This window comes from Papaver somniferum, chromosome 6 (genome assembly GCF_003573695.1).
Source record: "Papaver somniferum cultivar HN1 chromosome 6, ASM357369v1, whole genome shotgun sequence".
NCBI classification, from domain to species: Eukaryota; Viridiplantae; Streptophyta; class Magnoliopsida; order Ranunculales; family Papaveraceae; genus Papaver; species Papaver somniferum.
Genome location: NC_039363.1, coordinates 44,663,085 through 44,683,704, shown reverse-complemented (window position 1 = coordinate 44,683,704; position 20,620 = coordinate 44,663,085). Strand labels below are relative to the sequence as shown.

At 36.5% G+C, this 20,620-nt stretch overlaps 4 protein-coding genes across 4 annotated transcripts; 3 read left to right on the top strand and 1 right to left on the bottom strand.

Moving 5' to 3' along the window:
• The first annotated feature begins 6,046 nt into the window (after positions 1–6,046).
• On the top strand, positions 6,047–8,398 carry LOC113287437 (probable E3 ubiquitin-protein ligase RHC1A). Its single transcript, XM_026536199.1, has 2 exons — positions 6,047–6,179; positions 7,005–8,398. Exon 2 carries the CDS (start codon positions 7,062–7,064, stop codon positions 8,043–8,045), a length of 984 nt encoding a protein of 327 aa, XP_026391984.1. The 5' UTR covers positions 6,047–6,179; positions 7,005–7,061; the 3' UTR covers positions 8,046–8,398.
• A 2,051-nt stretch (positions 8,399–10,449) lies between these two features.
• On the top strand, positions 10,450–12,921 carry LOC113290776 (protein ALP1-like). Its single transcript, XM_026540360.1, has 5 exons — positions 10,450–10,464; positions 10,926–11,007; positions 11,873–11,997; positions 12,115–12,340; positions 12,443–12,921. The coding sequence occupies exons 1-5, from the start codon at positions 10,450–10,452 to the stop codon at positions 12,919–12,921; spliced, it is 927 nt and encodes a 308-aa protein (XP_026396145.1).
• A 480-nt stretch (positions 12,922–13,401) lies between these two features.
• On the top strand, positions 13,402–14,471 carry LOC113290775 (uncharacterized protein At2g29880-like). The gene is made up of 2 exons (XM_026540359.1): positions 13,402–13,716; positions 13,899–14,471. Exons 1-2 carry the CDS (start codon positions 13,402–13,404, stop codon positions 14,469–14,471), a joined length of 888 nt encoding a protein of 295 aa, XP_026396144.1.
• Positions 14,472–15,194: 723 nt separating this feature from the next.
• On the bottom strand, positions 15,195–16,760 carry LOC113287436 (nascent polypeptide-associated complex subunit alpha-like protein 1). The gene is made up of 4 exons (XM_026536198.1): positions 16,622–16,760; positions 16,353–16,422; positions 16,062–16,195; positions 15,195–15,931 (listed from the first exon to the last, which is right to left on the bottom strand). Exons 1-4 carry the CDS (start codon positions 16,679–16,681, stop codon positions 15,599–15,601), a joined length of 597 nt encoding a protein of 198 aa, XP_026391983.1. The 5' UTR covers positions 16,682–16,760; the 3' UTR covers positions 15,195–15,598.
• Positions 16,761–20,620: the final 3,860 nt, after the last annotated feature.

Sequence of the window (20,620 nt, the reverse complement as noted above, 5' to 3'; positions counted from 1 at the left end):
TGCATATTTAGGAGAGGCGAAGCCCTAGTAAGTTGTAGAAATACAAATGTTATTATGCCTAATTTCTATGCACAATCTGAACTCCAAGTTTGTATGTCGTATGACAGCTCAGACCAGCTGATTGAAAATTGTCCTAGATTGCAAAATCCCTGTTACAATGATGATGATGATGAATCAAACTTTGAAAATGGTGTGTCCAGTCCCACTCATGCAACTGATATTGAATATGAACCTAACTTAGAAGTCAATGAGTGTACCGAGGACACCACAACTGTTAGCAGGGAAGAGTATGCATATTACTCTAATAATGAACCGATGTTAGGAGAGCTAGTTCTTATTGAAGATCCAATTTTGGAGTCACATGACTCTGAAGTGCTAAACCATAGTGTAGAGACCTACATTGATAATGTTCCTTCTAATGTTGATTTTTATCACAATCCAGATAATTTTGGTGCTGATACAGAACTTGTGCAGTTATCTTGTGACCGAGAGCATGACAAGCAACTTGTGTCCGACTTAGGGAAGGCTGATTTGTCTAAAGACACTATCGATCTCATACATGAAAATATAGTTGACGTGTTTGTTGCCCTGCCTAGGTCACAATCACAACATGATATTTATTTGAAATTGTATATGTGTGAGAATAAATCTTTTGATGATGATTCTGAATTGGGGTTTGTCAATTTATTCAATGACTGCGAGCATGATACTGTTACTTATGTTTTTGACTTGGGAAAATCTGAACTGTGTTGTGATGCTTTTGAACCTGCACATGCATATAACTTAGACGCATATTCCCGGCTTAAGTCGCAAACTGATGGTCGTGCTATTGACGTGGAGATTGTTCTGCTAGGATGTGCTAAACCCAAGTTGTTGAAACTTCCCAACCTAGGGCTAGAGTTATGTGCATCTCAAATTCTATTGGAATTTTTGTCCACTAAATATTCTTTTATTAAGATGCCACATCTAGAATCCCCTCTTGTTTCTTTGCCCAGTCCTGAACATGTCAATTCAGACTTTGGAATTGTGAAGGAAGTACCTCAAAATCTGATAATTGTTGATAACTGCCATGTAAAATTCAGGCTTGGGGTAGCTCAGTTATAACCACGGTCTTGCTTACCCTCTCATGTTATCTATGTTTGGGACTGTTAATTTCTCTGCACTTCATCTTTTGGGTTGATCCTCAACTCTTTAGATTGTTGGTGTATGGTGAATTTCTTTTGTATATAATCCAGTAGGTAATGTTACATTTTCTATCTTGAGTCAGTTGAGTATTCTTTTACCTTGTATACATTTTTCTAATCCAATATGATCTCAGCTGAAAATGTTGGATTCTAGCCTTGAATAATGAAACTTTAATCTTGCTTTTGCCTACATATCGGTAATCTCTTCCCTTATCTCTAATCAACATGGTTTGCATGGTATGTTGTTGTTTAAATTCTTATCATCCTTTGAAACATTGAGGACAATGTTAGATTTAGGTGTGGGGGAGTATTTTGCATACAGAGTTTCTAGTCTTTCGCATAAAAATAAAAATAAAAATAATAATAATAAAAAAAATCTTTGTACATATTTGCATAAAACCTCCAACTTTTAGAGATCTTAGAGTCACGAGCATGCTTCTAACTATGTTTACATAGAGAGTCTGACCGAAATAACTGAACTTGGAAGTATTAGAGAACACAATCGGGTTTCTTAGTTGTTAGAGCGTTAAAGTTGGATTTAACCATGCCGATGGGAAAATTAGGTGCTGCAAAGATATTTGTTAGTATATTTGTGATCACCCTTAGTGGAGACTACCTATTTCTACATCATGCGAGGCACCGACCTTCAATTTTTATGACTATCTAAAAAGTACTTTTAGAGTGTGTGTCACCGTACGTCAATTTCGGGTAAGAATAGTGAGCTACCCAACTTCGCACCACTTTCGACACTATTTTTGATCTCTTGAGTGCTAATTTTGTCAATCAAGGTTGTAAAATCATAAATCGCAACGTAAATCGGTTTTTCAATTTTGAGAATCGAATCGTATATTGAATCGTGAATCGTAGATTCTTAGTCACTTTTATATTATCTGAAAATATAAAAAATAAGAATGTTTGTATCATAAATTCAATAAATACATATGGTAAAATATGTACAAGTATATTGTAAGTTGGAGATAATCACAAAAAAAAGGCGTGGAACGGTGGTCTGACTACCAACTACCAGGACATGGGGCCGGGAGTTCGAATCTCCCTCAACTAAGTTTCTTTTTAAATTTAATGATACATGGTCAATGGTCAGAGAAAACCTTGTTGTCAAGAATGAGGATGACGTCTCAAGATGAAAACTCCTTCTTGTAGTTTGATTTGCATCATCATCAACGAGTAGAGCAACGCCAAATTCTATGAAGAAAGTTGAAATAGTCCGAGGTTTACATGCAACAATTCAAGGAAAAGTAAAAAGTTCCCATTCAAAGTGAAGATACAATACAAAGAGCAGAATTCTATACACATTTGAAGAGGTATTTTACAAGAGCAAAGAAAACAGAAAAAGATGAGAATTAATGAAGTTCATAAAATCAAGACAATACAAGTTGTGAAGAATTGAGTGATAACGTCCTTCATCCATGGATTAGTAGTTTCATTATTTTGGTGTTTTATTTTCAGTTGTATTTTTGTGTCTTAATTATAATATAAAAATAAAAAATGTTATTGTAGTTTATTCTCCTAGTTTTGTTTAAATAACACCATGGTAAAGAAGAAGAATTTAAGAGGAAATTTCAAGCAACAAAGAAATTAAAGAGAAAGATCATAAATTGTCAAGGTTCTAAGAAGTTCAAGAAGTTCATCATCAACAGTTGAAGACCGAAGATTGAAGAGGTTTTTACGGATGCTGTGAGAGTGGTGCTGATTGCTGATCAGATGTGAAGGTAAGCGAGTACTCCAATCCTTGCTAATGATTGATTTCCTTTCTTAGAGATCATCAGAAAAAGATTCTTATTCCCACAATTTAGTGGAGTTTCCAGAAATATTTAGGAAGGTTTTCTTTCCCACCATTCAACGTGTGCAGGATTTCACTCTTTACTCATATCTGCACACACGAGAGACTAAAAAAGCGGTCTTTTTGAGTGCAATTATCATAAAACCCTATTGGTGAGGCATAAGTCGAGGCTTGTGATCACTCTCGAACCCGAATTCTTTCATATGGTATGGTTATTTCTCGCTCAACTCTTAAGGATTAGAATGCGTTATTTGGTAGTTATAACTTCTTATTACTAGCATGTAGAAACTTTATATCCTCATAGCTCATTGGATGCTTGGGGATTCTATTACGCTCTGAAGTTGGAGAAGGTTTTGTGGGTTCACCTCTGGTAGGTCCTCACGAGACTACAAGTCGTCCACTAGGGACATCTAGGGGTTTAAAGGCTTAGTGCATACGCTAAATGCATTCGAGAGACCAGTGATAGTGGTATAGTTAGGATTTCTTAATTTCTGTTTGGGGGTTATTTGATGTGTGCCAAATATTACATATTTCTATACCTTTTTATTGGCAATTAACTCATCTTTTGCGCTTTAAAATCATATATTAACCCAAATTCTGTATTTTTTTCGTTTTCAAGAATAAATACTTGTCACTAATTAATTTGTGATTTTAGGCAGTAAATAAAGCTTGGATGAATTAAGGAGCCAAAAGAAGCGGAGAATTGATGGCAACGGAAGAGAGATAACAAAATCTCCCGCTAGAAAGCAGTGAAGAATGTCGTTTGCACCTCCCCCGCAAGTGAAGAATGTTGTTTGCAAGAGCTAAAATTAGAAATGGGCTTGAGATATTAACTTTCAAGAGGAATTGGGCTTAGAAGAAGTGAAAACCAAGACCCAAATCTGTCTCCATTTTGAACCGTTGGATTTGATATAGCAGTTGAGCATCCAAAGCATCCCCACACGGTACATCATTAGTTCGCTACACCTTCCTAACACCCTAGCTTCCAATCTCCTCCCCTTGTACGAGCAGAAACCAAACGCACCTTCATTGCGTTTTCTTCTTCTCTCCAAACCCTGCAGAGCTTCCATTTCACCTCCATCAATCACCTCCACTCCCGACCACTTCTGAGCACAGCCACCTTCTCAAGAGCCATCAATCAATCTCCTAGTTTCTATCTCTCTCCATCTTATCTTCTCCTTTATCAAAAACAGTAACCCTAAAAGCTATGATTGAGAGATATAGAGTTAGGGTTATCTTCAATGGCTAAAAGCAAAAATCAAATCAAGTTGCAGAGAAGAAATAACAGAAGGGACGAGAAATTCAGGCAATTATGGTGTGGGTAGAGAATTATTATTGAATTGAAACCCAATTGGGGATTTTTGTGTATAAATAGGGATGAGAATTGTGATGTAGAATTCATGTCCGGATTAGTCGGTGCACCAGGCAGTAATTCATGTTTGATTTAATTATCTCCATGATGTTCTAATTTCATAGTTAGGGTTTAGATGAAACCATTAATCTATTGCTAAGTTTAATTCAAGTTCTGGTATTGTTCTTGTTATACTGTAATGTTTTGGATAAATATAATTTGATCCTTCAGCATTTTGCTCTCACAGTGTATGCCATGTATCCATTGTAGTTTGAATAACACTATGTTGATTGTGCTACAACTAGTGCTTAACTGATTGTTATTCGATCCTTTGACTAGTTGTGCTTTAAGTAGACAGTTAGTACTTCGGATGGATATCTTAGTTGCGATTAGAATATCCATTTCAGGATTGTTTAATCATCTAAGTAATTGATCTGCGGTTAGTTGTTTTGTGAGAGGACATCTAATACTAGGATTAGGTAATTATCTTAGTGACACTAAGCCTTCCTCCTGAAACCACCCTTTGATGTGCAGTAGACTAGAATCTTCACTGCTATCTAGATAGTCGGCAGAGCCTAGAAGTTCACCGTTGTCTATACAAGGGACAAGAACATTATTGAAACTGAATTAACTTAGTAGGTTAAGAGGTGGATTCGACTTCCCTAACACCTTATTTATCTGCTTGTTAGATTACTCTTTGCGTTCGTTTTTGTTATTTCAGTCACTACCATCATCTAGCCGTATCGGCAAACAATCTCCCTTTTTGTTTACTCTTGTTTCGAATCAGTTTTAGTAAGACCGTAGCTTCAACTTACACCCACCTTGTCCCCGAGGATCGACCTGTGGTTTCCCTGTGTTGCATATCGACACTGTGCACTTGCAGTTATCATTGTAGGCTAGTTTGCAGACCTACCATAGAGAAATCAATTTTTCTGCTGATTCACTAGCAAAAAAGGGAGCAGGTTTGAATAAGGGAGATTACATTGTTTATACTGGTAGACCTCCATTTCTCACCAAAATAGAAATTCCCATTTTTTCCTTACTTTAGATTTCAATAATGTAAACAACCTGGTTATCAAGGCCCAATTAAGTGCCTAATGGGCTTTGGTTGTATTTGTTGAACATTGCAAAAAAACAAAGAAAAAAAAAAAAAAAAGCTTTATCAGGATTCAATTCGGTAATCGGGTACCCATTTCAAGTGAAAGAAGAAAAGAAAAGAAAAAAAATAATTATAATAAGCAAAAAAAAATTGATTTCTCCCAACCCTTTCAAACAAAAAGGAATTATATTAGGATATGCTTAGCTATCCAGAAAGGTGTTGGAGCACAGATTGTTGATAGGCTCCCAATCCTTTCAAACAACTTTGTGTAATTTCCTTTGTTATTAACGGGTACTTAGCTCAGTTGGTCATCCCCATCCCCCAAAGTTTCATGCGTTCCAGGAGATCCCAGATTCGAGTCCCCAATGACGTAATATTGCAGAAATTAACATGGAAAGTAGAGTTAATTTGCCCCCTTATGACACAATCTAAGCCCCATCCGCTTCGGCTCCCTTGGCTAGGTTATCCATGAAACTCGCTGGTAGACTAGCACAACAACTTGTTCATTTGATGTAATAGTACGTTGTTGGAGCTTAGCTTGTAAGGGTGGAGTAATATATTGACCGTTTTAGAAAAATAAAATAAATAATAATAATAATAATAACCCGACAAAATAATCTACTTTTAAACCGTCCTTCTCGAATTCTCCACCCTTCACTTTCTTCTTCTCTCTTGTCTGCTAGGGTTCAGCCATGGAAGGAACTCGATCTTCAGATCTTCAATGATATCGTCTCTTTTCTGAAGGTAAATTTAGTCGATCAAATCGGATGGAAACCTGATTGTAATTTCTTGTAAATATAGTCGTTGTTTGTGGATTTTTTTTCCTGGTTGATATGTATATTCTTGGATCTTAAATTCAATTTTAAATACGAATTTGGCCATGAAGTGATTGAAGAAACACAGTAGTTACAGTAAGGATTATCCATTTCAATTTGTACCACCAGACTCTGTGTAATTACCTATGAGTTGGTGTTTATTTCTCTGTCATTTCCTTAAAATTCGTAGCTTATGATTAATAAATTTGATTCTTCAGATCAATCGTTTTTTATCTGGATAGTACTGCATTCTCTTTCCTACTACACTCAATTTTAATTTTTGTGTGTAATTAGTCTGAGAATGAGTGTGTTTCAATTATTAAGCTTCTGTTGAAGCTTCTCAGGCTTATTGATTATAATTTGAGGGTAATCGTCCTACTGGAGTGCATTTGAGATCTAAATGTGTAGTTGTATATAAGGTTTTTTGCTTGCTTGATTTATCTCCCTAAACTTACACATGACTGGAAACCAGTTTTTGCTGTTTTCCTTCGTCATATCTAGTCATTAATCTGAGAACATCTAAGTTTTGTAGCTGAATTGAGTTATCTTTAAGATAGTGCGCCTTTTTGTTCTTTGAAATTCATGGTAATTGGGAGGTGATTTGTATGATATTTATATGAATCATGTATTTGATCTAAGTCTTATCCAGGCGGAGCATCAATTATCATCATTTGAAGAAAAAACTATTGTTATTTTTCTTATGTTTCTTCTCAAGTTTTCAACAATCAATGTTACTAATGTGATGAACTCACAGGGGGAAAGATATAAAGAGAATCAATTGGTGAGCAGTGCAAGAGAAGAGAGTGAAATAATGTCGAGGGGAGGAAACACACATTGGTGTTATAGATGTAGGTGTCCTGTTCGACTCCGAGGAAGGGATTCAGTTTGCTCAAGATGTGATGGTGGTTTTATTCAAGAGCTCAATGAGGTGGAAGGCATGGGCCAGATGGATATATTAGGCTTAGATTCTGATGATGATCGTGACCAGAGGTTTGGACTAATGGAAGCTTTTTCAGCTTTTATGAGGCAACGGTTAGCTGGACGAAACCGTGACTTTGACATCAGAGGGAGATCTGGTGTGATACCCGAGAATTTCGGCTCTGGTTCTGGTCCTTGGTTGATCTTTAGTGGCCAAATTCCTGTCCGGATGTCTGAAAATGGGATTGAGGTGCTTCTTAATGGAGGTCCAGGAGTTGGCATAACGCGAGCTAGTGGGAATGATTACTTTCTAGGACCAGGATTGGAAGAACTTATCGAACAACTCAGTAGGAATGATCGTCAGGGCCCACCCCCAGCAGCTCGTTCTTCGATTGATGCAATGCCCATTGTTAAGATATCTCAGAAGCATCTGCGCACCGATGCCCACTGTCCAGTTTGTAAAGATAGATTCGAGTTGGGGTCAGAGGCCCGTCAAATGCCGTGTAATCATATTTATCATTCAGATTGTATTGTTCCCTGGCTGGTCCAGCACAACTCATGTCCCGTTTGCCGCCATGAATTGCCACCACAAGGATCCAGCAGTAGTTCCCGTAGTAGTCTGAGTTCAAGTGGAGCAACCAGAAGCAGCAGTTTTGTTAGTAATAACAGTGGAAGACAGAACAATTTAGAAAATCAGGGAAGGCGCAATCCTTTCTCCTTTTTGTGGCCTTTCCGCTCAAACTCAAACACACATTCACATACCAATTCGCAGTCTAACATGCATTATAGTGAATCTGGTGGAAGTAGCTCTACAACGGTGCGTGAAAATGATCATCATCATCAGATGAGTTATTCTGGATGGCCTTTTGATTATTAGGGCTCATGAAATTGGGGGCCACTTTGTTTCACTTTTACAATGCTCATGTCCTCTGCTATGAGAAAGTCACAAGAATCTCCAGTTAGTCTAATCAACTTGATTGGGCGTAGTTCTAAAATGGTCTAGAGATTGGGTGTTTAGCAGATTACAATGGCTTTTAAGTGCAAGAAAATCTGTGTTTTTTCTGTATCCATCTTCTCTTATATGTAATGTAAAAAATTTCCTTGCTTATCTAAATGCTTTCTAAATGGTCAAAGTTGCTGTGTACCTTGATAGTGAATGACATTGTATTGTTATGTCATGTATAACCACTATTCAGGACGAAGGAAGAGGGAACAATGTTTTTTTTTTCAGTTGTGAAGCGTAAGAAAAATGTCATGTTAAAGCAAATAACCCAGGCAAGGTGCTTTTGGAAAATGAACTAGTGGACGTTGCTTGCAAGTGTTGTAACAGTGTGGAACGTTTGTATCCTTCAAGGATGTTGTTCTTGGATGTTATAAAGGTTTTACTTGGATGTTCTTCCTAGAATTCAACTTCGTTTCATGCTATGGTCTGTCTTATTTGGAGCGATGATAAATCTTCTCATAAATTTGTATTAAATCATCCCAAAGACCGTGTACAGCTGTTGGTCACGGCAATTAAATAGCAACCAGACGTGGGCAACTTGCAACATCCATTCAACAGTTGAGCTTGAGCTTCAGTTCGTACCTAATCTCATCAATGATTCTTTGGATTCTCCATGGAATAAGTTTTCGCTTACCAACAGAGGATATCATTCATTGTAACAAAACCGAACCTTCACCCTCTTTGCTATAGGCCAGCTGACTTCTAAGAAGCACACCCCTGACTTCAGCTCTATGTTAATGCAAGTATAGGATTATAGAAACTTTCAATTGCACCAATTGGAACTCTCGTGCAGAGAAATTGCTGAAACTGCAACAATCTAAGCAGGCTGTGTGCACAACAATCTGCTGAAACGTCATTCAGTTATGCACTGTGACTATTGCTGGTGCTAGTAGTGCTAAGTTTTGTAGAGAAATATGAAAACTGATCTTTCAACACCGGTGGTACTCTGACAACGCCTTACGGGTCCAAGGTGTAAACACCAGGCCTTACAAATACCAAAGCAGAAAACCAGAACTAGTTAGTCAGTATACTACAGAACACAGCTACCTAAGCTTAACGAATCCAATACTTCCAATTGAAATGAAACGCATGAGCTAGTTGACCACCAGTTAACTGGTTGAAGCCTGTTCTATATAATTCTCATTTTTGCAGTCATGGACATTAAAAATGGCTTCAAACTCTCGAATGCGTTAAATCATTTGATCTTAAAGTTTGTAATCCACTTTCCAAAATATGATTTTAGTAAAATAATTTTAAAGGAATATTAAGCATGTATTTCAAGTGCAGCGGAATTTTGACCAAAACCAGACCGCTCTTATAGCGTGTTCGTTTCGGGTAATTGGGAGCCCAGGAATTGGATTCCAAGGGAATAGGCCCAATTTCCTTGAACCGAACAGCCATAAAATTTCCAGAATTGGATTCCTAAGGAATCCGATTCCCTCCTATCAGCTCTATTCCATTGCAGCGCTGGGTGGGTGGAAAAGAATTCGATTCCGGAGAAAACAAGGGGAATTGAGTTGAAATTATCAAACTGTCCATCTGAAAACAAAATCTCGATCTGTTTTTCAATTTTCATTTCTAACCATTTCTTCGTAATCGAGAGAGAAGAAGAATAAAACCTCCGAAGAACGAGAGATTGAGATCTACGATGATTAGGTTAGGGTTTTAACTTCTGGTATGTATGTCTTTCATCTTCTATCTGTATGTAATTTCCTTTTCATTTTTAACTGCTCATTTAGTTTCTTTTTAGGGTTTTGATTTCTTTTTATTTTGTTGCTGGAGTTATTAATTAAACGACCAATTATCATCTCAATTGGATTTGCAGCTTTGTGATAATCGGTCATCAACTCAGGAACAATAATCTCTTCCACAAGAACTGTAATTTTCATTTTCAACAGTACCAATTTCTTCTTCTCCCGACTCAATCAACTACAGTATTATCAGCTTTTCCCTTTGATTCAATTATTAAGAACTTTCAAGGTATAATTTGTTCACCAATTTCATTTAAATTGATTTCGGTAATTTTTTAGTATGGATTTGAGTGTTGGTTTTATGATAAAATTAGCTTATGCATGTGTATGTGTGTTGGGTTTATGATATAATCCATGAAATCATCTTTTCACTATCTCTTGATTGTGTTGTGTTATGTTAGTAGTAGTACCCTGCATAAATTTGTAGTTGCTGTAATTGGGGTTGTTCTATGTCTTCTCATATGAGTCAGGGAAATGATGTATAACAAAATTTGGTGCAAGAGATAGAAAGCTATTTATAATAGGAAATGCTAAGCAACTGGGTATGTTCTTTGTGGGGGGAAACTCATTTTGCTGTTTTCTAGATATCCGATTTCATTTTGTTCTTCGTATTCTGGTTAGCGGATAGTTGGTTTTTGTGATTCCAATTTCTTAAATTTGACTCACCATTCAAACACGGTAACAGCTCGTTGGGGAATGAACTGGTTGATAGTTTTAATGTGAGTTTATACCATTTTGTTAGTACTGAATTTTTGTGAAAACTTTTGAGTTTGGTTGGAACCTTTTCAGTTAGGAAAATAACACTTTCCAATTCTTTTAACTTTTAACATTTTTATGTGAAAACTAGTATATTTTTTACCTTGTCTTTGAACTTTTCCTTAATCACTTTATTTGGAGAATAACTTCTGAAAATATGCCTAAGCAAAGTGTGTACGAGAATCCATCTATAAGCTTTGGAGGAATTTGTGTTCATTAAGCTGTATCTTGTTTTGGTTTTGATCAGGTGTTGAGGAAGAAGAAACTGTATCTTTGGTGGTGGTTCATTTCGCAGTTGGCTTTAGCTTACACAGAGACTAACTTTAGAGGTTTGTTTTTGCATTTTTCTCTCATTGTGTGGTTCTGGCATAATTTTTTTTGACATGCTATTTGCTTCAGACTATCTTGCTTCAAAATATCAAATTTTATTTTGCCATTGAGGACAATGCTTCCCTACTTGAATGAGAATGATTTTACAATCCACTAATCACTTATAACTTAGATTATGCTTGTTTTGTCCTGAAAAACTTTTGAGATTTGATTTGAGGCCTATATTGAGTCACCCTGTGGCTGTATGATTTTTTATTGTTTCTATTTTTGAGATCTTGTGTTTTCAAGTGGTGTGATGGGACTTCAATAAGTTACTGGGTCCGCAGTAATTTGCAGAATAATAATCTTCTCTAACAGTAACAAGTAGGTTAAAAATGGCAACACGTTTAGTTTTATTATCTGTCTCTCTATAATCATGTATGGTTGACCATTTTGTTCTTATGCTTTTCAAATTCAGACCCACTTCCAGTATGGCACCTCTAGTCTTGACCAAAAAAAGAAAACTTGAAATGATGACAGACGATATCCGAACAACGTTGGATGCAGTAACTTTATTTTACATTTATTTCTATTCATATGTCTCGCGTCAGCAAAGCTGTGTGTTGAGATCCAATGATCGTTTTGAATTAACTATGGTACGATTGTGGGTGATGGAAGATTTGGTATACAAAAGTGACACCAAATGTAAATCCCAACTTCGTCTCGATAGATGCACTTTTAGAGTTCTTTGTCATAAGTTGCGCACCACTAGTGTATTAGAAGATAATAGAAATTGTGATGTCGAAGAAATGGTGGCAATATTTTTATATGTAATTGCGCATCACCATAAGAATAGAGTTGTGGGTTTTCAATTCAAGTGATCAGGAGATACGATTAGTAGACATGTGAACACGGTGTTGAAAGGAGTTATTAGGCTTCAAGGAGAGTTGTTAAAAGAACCGGTAGCAGTCGCTACAAGTTCAGTTGACCAAAGATGGAATTGCTTTAAGGTATGAGATTATCTCTAATTAAATATTAAAACCTTGTTAACCTTATCTGTAATGAATATTAACGCTTGGTTTTTCGTATCTATAATGAACTATTAACACGACCTTGTTTACCTTTAGAACTGCCTAGGGGCATTAGATGGAACACATATTAGTGTCCACGTTGCTACAGCAGACAAGCCTAGGTATCGTACAAGGAAAAGTGCAATTGCTACCAATGTCTTAGGTGTATGTTTTCAAGATTTGGAGGTTATATATGTATATCCTAGATGGGAAGGATCAGCTGCCGATTCTCGTGTTCTTAGGGAAGCCATTTACAAAAAAAATGGCTTAAAAGTTCCACATGGTAAGTTTGTTAGAGTATTGTAACTTGAATCTGCGGATTAGCGAGTGTTTTTCATGTTTTTTATTAAGATAATGATGGTTTTTTACATGCTTACTTGTTTAGGTTACTATTACCTTGTCGATGCCGGTTATCCAAATAGTGGAGGATTTCTTGCTCCCTTTAGAGGTCAACGTTATCATTTGAAGGAATGGGGGAGAGATCGTCTAGAACCCAGGACAGCTGAAGAGTTATTCAATATGAAACATTGTAGGGCTAGGAATGTGATTGAAAGAGTTTTTGGACTGTTGAAAATGAGATGGGCAATACTTAGGGGTCCCTCATGGTATCCTATGAACATACATTGTCGTTTTATCATGGCTTGTTGTTTGATACATAACCTTATTAGGAGAGAAATGCCGATGGATGAATTTTTAGCGGAAGATGAATATGAAGATGGACCAATTAATTTGGTTTCTCCTCAAGAAAGTCGAATGATCGAACATGTTGATTCCTCGAATTATTGGGATGTTCAGATAAAGGAGTTGGCAGATCAAATGTGGGAAAGATGGACTGCACATAAATGTAGGCGCATAGTTAGTTAAATGATTTCATCATTTTCCTGTATTAGCTTACATTTTTATCACTTTCATTTGTACTGTACTGTTACAAGAACAAGGTTTATTACTTATCTTCGAATGGTATAATTTTGTCAAATGGTTTATTTCAGATTTATTTTTGCAAATGGTTGATTTTTTATCTCTATCTTAGTATCTATGTGGGTTTATATGTAGCAATGATTACTGTGTTTACTGCTCTACAAAAATTTAGATGGTGGTAGAACATTGGAGCATGTGATTACTTATAGAAATGAAATCCAGTTTTCCGCCTTTATGGATTTCTGGAATTACTATTCCTAGACAGAAGTCTGTAGTAGTTGATAATGAAATGTATCATTCTTGTCATCAACATGTATAAATGTCTGTTAATAACAATTAATTTGTGTTCTTTTATTCCTTGTTTTATTTGATGTTAAACTATTTTTGAAATTATCTTGACGGAACTTGGTTGTAAACAGGCAAGTAATGGCACCTCATCGGAATTGGGTACAAGCTGAAGATGACATATTGGTTGATGTTTTGACGGAACTTGCGCTCGATGGCAAGTGGAAAAGTGATACAGGATTCAAATCTGGATATTTGAAAGTGATTGAACAGAAGTTAGCTGAGAAAATACCCAATTCCGGGTTAAGTACTACCAACATTGATTCTAGAATCAAGACCCTGAAGAAGCATTCAATGGCAATCAACGAAATGCTAAATGCTGGCATTGGTTTTGAATGGGATTATGTCAACAATAAGCTTGTGTGTGAGAAGAATTTATTTGATGAATGGGCTAAGGTAATTTCAAACCATTATTAAATAAGCTTATGTCAACAATAAGCTTATGTCAACAATAAGCTTGTGTTGCCAGCATCGTCCCTGGAGCTTACACTTTCGTTTTTTTCGACTGAAATTTGTGAAGTTCCAGTTCATTTTTCTTGTTTTTTGGACTGAAATTTTGTTGTTTGTGGATTTTGCAGTCTCATCCAAGTATAAAGGGAGTGTATGGGAAAGTTTTTCCTCATTTGGACGCGTTGGTTGAAATATTTGTTGAAGATAGAGCAAATGGTAAAGGAGCTGCGTCTTTAGCTGAAGAGTTAGAATACATAGATAAAGAAGATGAACAAGAAAGGGAGAACGAAACAGAACAAGAAACAGAGCATGAACAAAGTAACCAGTCTGGATCAGTGGACGAAGCCAATAATAGCAATGGTAAAGGTAGGAGAAGGAAAAGGGTTAGATCATCTTCTTTGGATATTGGATCCGGTGAATCAAGTGGTGATTCGAATGGTCTTAATTTGATGGCTAATTCTTTCAGCAAGTTTGTATCAGGCACTCTTTCACATTTTGAAGCGATTCGTAGTACATTGGCTCAAGAATCAGACACCAACAAGCAGTTGTTTGAGGAGCTGCAGAAAATTGATGGTCTTAATGATGATGATGTGATGGATGCTGCATCGATTATACTTGATTCGAGTACAAAGACCAAAATGTTTTTCGGGATGGACGAAGGAAAGAGGGCTCACTATGTGAAGAATAGAATACTCAAGTAGAGTAGTGGAAAAGGGAAGCTCTTGGTATGTTTATTGTGCTCTTGTTAGGGCGGTATTATACACAAGTTGGTTGCCAGTAACATTATGGAGGAAGAATAGTGATCTTAAATCTGTTTTGAAATTTTGAATTCTTAAATTTTTGAATTTGAATATGAATTTTAGTTGTGTGTTAGAATTTGGTTGCCAGTTAGATTGTGGAGGAGTAATTGTCCAATTGTTTAAATTTGTTTTGAAATTTTGAATTCTTAAATTTTTGAAATTTAGTCATATATTAAAATTTTCAAGGATATTTAAGTAATATGATAGATTTGAATTACATTGTAATCCAATAACCCCAACCTAAAATTTTCAAGGATATTTAAGTAATATGATAGATTTGAATTACATTGTAATCCAATAACCCTAACCGAACATATTTTCTTATACCAAGGAATCCATTTCCTGGAATCCAATTCTAGGAATTGGATTACCCTATAATCCAATTCCTGAGATTTGAAAAACTTGAAACGAACGAGCTATTATTCTAGAATCTGAATGACATGCTAAAAATTATCAGCAAACAGCCAAGCACTACAGGAACGACAAATATTGAGAAACAGAGGTTCAGTCAATTAAAAGAGTATCAGTTCTCAAGGAAATGCGGGGTGTGTTTCGTCGGGTGAGATCCAGTGGCAATAAACAGCTGTCAAGAACGGTAATCGAAGAACATATGCAGATAACATGCTGTAAAACAAGGCCAACCAAAATTTAATTAACCATGACTGGTAACTACATAAGAGGATCTTCTTGTGTTAAGCTATAAATTAACTAAGACCAAAGCAGAAAGGTTTGCATTGCCTGAATGCTTGTACATAGAATGGTCTTGCACTACAACTTGAAAGTGAAGTACTGGACAGCCTTGGGTACAACCAACTCCTGGAAACATGTTCTAAGAAGCAGGAGCTATCTTAAAATTAATGTTGACCTAAAACTAGAGCAAAAACCATTCCTTTTAAAAAGTTTTCAAGTTCATACCAGTACAACACAAGAAATCAAAGAAGAGATGAAATGAATCCAAAGAAGAAAAGGAGCCTCCAAAATCCGACCCGTATGTTCTCACAACTAACAAAGGATCATCATTAACTACCTTAGTTTGTCAAATCCATGATGGCAGAAACAATGTCCCCATCACAAGCCTTGAGCGCCTTAACAGCCTTTGGCCTAGAGACTCCAGCTTGTGTCATGACCAACTCGATGTCCTTGGGCTCCACTCCTGTCTCATCCACATCCTCCTCATCTTGAGCAGGGGCTGAAGACTCCGGCTTGGAGACTACATGACTTAGGTCAGGAGCTTTAAACTGCTCGGCCGCTTGTGTTTGTAGTTGAGAGCTTAAGTCTTCAATCTTAGCCTCACCGAAGATAACATAAGTGTCAGATGCTGGGCTTTTGAAAACATCCGGTTTTGAGATCACAAACAAAATCTGAAAATATAACATAAGTAATATCATTCCAGAAATCCCCAAGTAGATAGATTATCAACAACATACACCAAAAGCAATAAAAACAGACAGGCAGAAAATATCCAACATTCAGGGGAAAAGAAAATCAAACATTTTTGCTTTTCTTCACTGTAACACGGCTAACACCAGTGATGGGTTTCATTCCAAGCTTCAGCATTGCCTTACGACTCTTCTTCTCGCTTCTGCTTTGCTTGGATCTACCACTGACATCCCCATCTTGTTGATCTATAACCAAATATGCAAAAAAAAATAAAACAATACTAAATTAATAAATTCCCACCAGTGAACCAACCGAAACTACCAACATATAAGTGAAACCGCACGCAAATTTCAAACTGACCATACTATAATGTACTAATATAGCTAAGTTAGTATTTATTACCTTCTCCCTCGTCATCATCGTCTTCTTCATCATCATCTTCTTCTTCATCCTCAACAACAGGTTCATCAGGCTACAATAAGACATTAATAAGTCCAAATATAGAGCAACTGAACTACCTCAAAACAAATTACTCAAACTATCAAATTTAAGGATAGTATATATGATTTTAGGGCACTTGACTGACGCTTTGGACAGTATAGTTTTAAGTTGCTAATTAAACATTGATATGGTACAGTAACTAATAAGTAAAATGAATAGAGAAGACTCACGTTGATTTTCTGCTCTTCTAAATGGGCAGCGAGGAGTTCCTCTTGCGTCTGAGCAGTCATGGTGTTTAGAGTGAGAGAAAAACGTAGAGATAGTGAGAGACTGTTAATAAAAACCCTAAAAACCTAAGCGACGAGGATTTTGGGGCATACTTATAGCCTAGTGAATGACCAAATTACGAAATGGCATTCCTCTTTAATGTGAATTACGAATAAATACCCTTCAATAGCTTTCTCTCTGAACTCTATTAATGGGGCTTTGAAGTCAATGGTCTTTTGGGGTTTTTTAGGGTCATGAAATAGTAAATGAAGCTATCTCTTATCACATTATAATCATAATGTCTATTATACCCTTACCTAAATTTCACTATTCACAAAAGAAAATATATATTCCTAAATTCTAAATCTATAATCTATAATTTTCTCCTTCTCCTTCTCTTTTCATTGACAAATCAATGATGATCATGATTTCATCATGATGAAGATCATAAAAAAATTTAAAAATCTATTATCTTCTCCCATCCTTCTCTTCTCATTCATAAATTATGATGAAGATGATGAGCATAATTTCATCATGATGAGGATGATGATCATAAAGAAGACCCAAAACTACTTTTATCTCATTCAAAGATGATGATCATCATAAAAAGAAAAAACCAAGAAAACCCAACATTTATTTTTGTTTTAAATGGTTATAAAAATCCAATTCGATGAATCTCGGGTAAAAAAAAAAGTTTCTGAAGATGTTTACGGCTGGGAGTTCTTAGATACCCAACCGTGAATCAAGATTACGGTTGGGATAGTTTATTGACCCAACCGAGAGTCCATATTTCGGCTTGGTTTCCCCAACCGAAAGTTTTTCGATTTTTTTTTTTTTTGGTTTTCAGAACCAGTTACGGCTGAGAAAACCTAGCCGTAAGTGTAGTTACGGTTGGGATAATTTGTCGGCCCAACCGTAGAACGCAAAAACGGTCGAGAAATGATAGTGTTCCAAGCCGTATTTTTTATTTACGACGTGGAAATAAAGAACTCCTAGCCGAAATCATTTTTCTGATTTTTTTTGTTTTTAGAACCAGTTAAGGCTGGGTTTTCCTAGCCGAAACTGTGGGTTTTCCTAGCCGTAAGTGATTCAGGAAATCCAAGAAAATCAGAAAACTAGTTTCGGTTGGGATAACCAAGTCGAAACATTTACTTTCGGCTGGGAATCTAAGAACTCCCAGCCGTAGACACATTCAGAAACTTCTTTTTTTTACCCGAAATTCATAGAATCATATTTTTTAACCATTTAAAAGCAAAAATAAATGGTGGGTTTTCTTAGTTTTTTCTTTTTATGATGATCACTATCTTTATTATGATCTATGAATGAGAATGAGAAAGAGAAGATAATAATTTTGGGTTTTCTTTATGATCATCGCTCTCATCGTGATGAAACTATGAACATCATCTTTATCACAATTTATGAATGAGAGAAAAAAAGAATGATGAGAGGATAATAGATTTAGTTTGTTTTTTTAACGATCTTCATCATGATTTGCAAATGAGAGGAGAAGGAGAAGATTATAGATTATAGATTTAGGATTTAAGATTTTTTTTTAATGAATAGTGAAATTTAGGTAAGGGTATTTTTGACTTCTTCATATACCTTGAGCCCCCCTATCCACTTTTTACCTACACATAGCATTTTAGCCCCCAAAAACTCACCCCACTACAACCCCAATAGTATAGTTCTTCTCTTTGCGTGTGTTAGTACTTAGGCCTATTCCTATGCATATGGCGAACATCAAGTTTTTCCATATATGCACCCATTATGGGTATGCCAAACTGCTAAACTCATATGCCTATATGTCATGAATAACATATAGGCATACACGACAGAGTTTTCAGCGAGCGATAGAGAGTCTATCGCTTTGCTGAGCGATAGAGATTTTATCGCTGGCGATATTCTCTTTATCTCCGAGTAATTATATATATATATATATATATATATATATAAATTCTCCTTCTCTCTTACTTTTTCATTATTCTAATATACTAAAGGGTGTCACTTAATATATTATAATACTAAAACATTTATAAATACGCTACCACACAAACACAAATATATTTTTTATTCATTAGGGTCCCACCCAACACAATTAAATATATGTTTTTAATCAAGTTTGACATATCTACCATAGTGGGAAAACTCATTTGCCATGCCACATGGCATGCCAAACTCATTTGTTTTTGACATGGTGCATAAGAATAGGCCTTAGTAGTTAGCAGTGTCCCAAAAAATCAGAAGTGTTTGTGCTCCGTGACCAGAAATCGATCTAAGTCGGAATATAAAGCGATTTGTACCAAACTAACTTCTATATTTTGAGAAGTAACTTCTGAAAATGGGACATTTTCAACAACTAGGGGAAACTCATATGGTATAGATATTACTAGAACACCGCTGCCATGGTGGGAAGGACCGACCGAAAAAAAACGGAACACCGCTGCAAGGGATTCCCACCGAAGAAAAACGAAACACCGCTGCAATGGGAATGTACCAAGTGGATGTACCGTGCCATAATGGCATAATGAATATCCCGTGCCATGAGATCGTTTATTACTAAATTTATTTATGCACAAACACCCAGCACGCCTATCGATAGTTAAAATAATCATTCCAAATCCAAGTGCTATTAGGAGTCAATCATACAGGTTAAGGGGTGGCCAAGAATCACTCAGAAATACTAATAAATCCCATGAGTTTTACTCGGGGCTATCATAAGATGAACCTTTACTTAGGGGCTGCCACTTCATGCACCCTATATCTGGAGAGCTGGGTGTCAATTAACTGTCTAAACCTTATAACCTTAAAATTATGTCGAAGAAAATCTTGTTTTTTCCTCTTTTTTTTTTCATGTTCCGATCTCTGCTGCTGATTTTCATGGCAAGAAATAGAAGATGATTATAAGTATGATGCTAAGTGAGTATGAGTTGGATCTGATCGCGAAATAACAAATGTTTTCGAGGGTTAAATTAGGTGACTATGGTGGTGATGAGTTGCAGTTGACGAAGAATGGAAGGTGGTTTTAGGTTAGGGTAGAATCGTTAACAGTGTGGGGGTTATTCATCAGAAGAAGAAGGAATTAAAGATGGGGTTTATGTTGAATTTGATTTTAGTAGATGGCTTTGGAAGTTAGGGTTTGATTTAGGGTTTGTGGAGTTTTGGATCGAATCGCAGAGAATTGAGCTAATGGATACTGGTGAGTTTGCTACCAATTGATGTTGGCGGTGGTACTGAATTGCAGAGATGGTAGTTGTTGGGGCTTAATTTAGGGTTTGTTGTCTTATGGGGTGGTGATGCAGTGAAGATAGTTGATAGAATTAGAGGATGGGCTTGAGAATAGATCTGGTGGTGGCTGGTTGAATTGTTGTCACTAGAGGTGGCGGCGAAGCTTATAGTGGTTGTGGAGGTGTTATTAGTGGTGGTGGAAGTGTTGACGGAGGCAGTGGTTGTGGCGGCGCTGGAGGTGGTGTAAGTGGCGGTGGTGGTTCTGGTTATGGCGAAGGTTGTGACGATGATGGTGGTGGAGGTGTAAGTGAAAACATCAGGTGCTGTCATTAGAGGTAGTAGCGGATATGGTAGTGATTGTGGAGGTGTTGCTAGTGGTGGCGGCGATGGTGGTGGAGGTGGAGGTAGTGCTATGGTGGTTGAAATATGCCAAAATCCGATGAAGAACTAAATAGATAGAAGAAAACACGAAGGGGTATACTTGGAACGAAAAATAGACGATGAACGAAAAAAAATAGATGGGAGAATTTTCTAATCTTTTTTATAAAATAGCACATTTTTGTTACTCTACAGTTTACAAAAAAAAAACGGACATAAAAGGGACTCCCTCCCTTCAGACCCTTTGCCGGTCGGGCAAAAAATATCCACGATAAAAAAAGAATTCCTATATATAATTGATAGAGTATCAGATACTTGTGGATGCCTTTTCCCCTATGGAAAATCTATATAAACCTCCA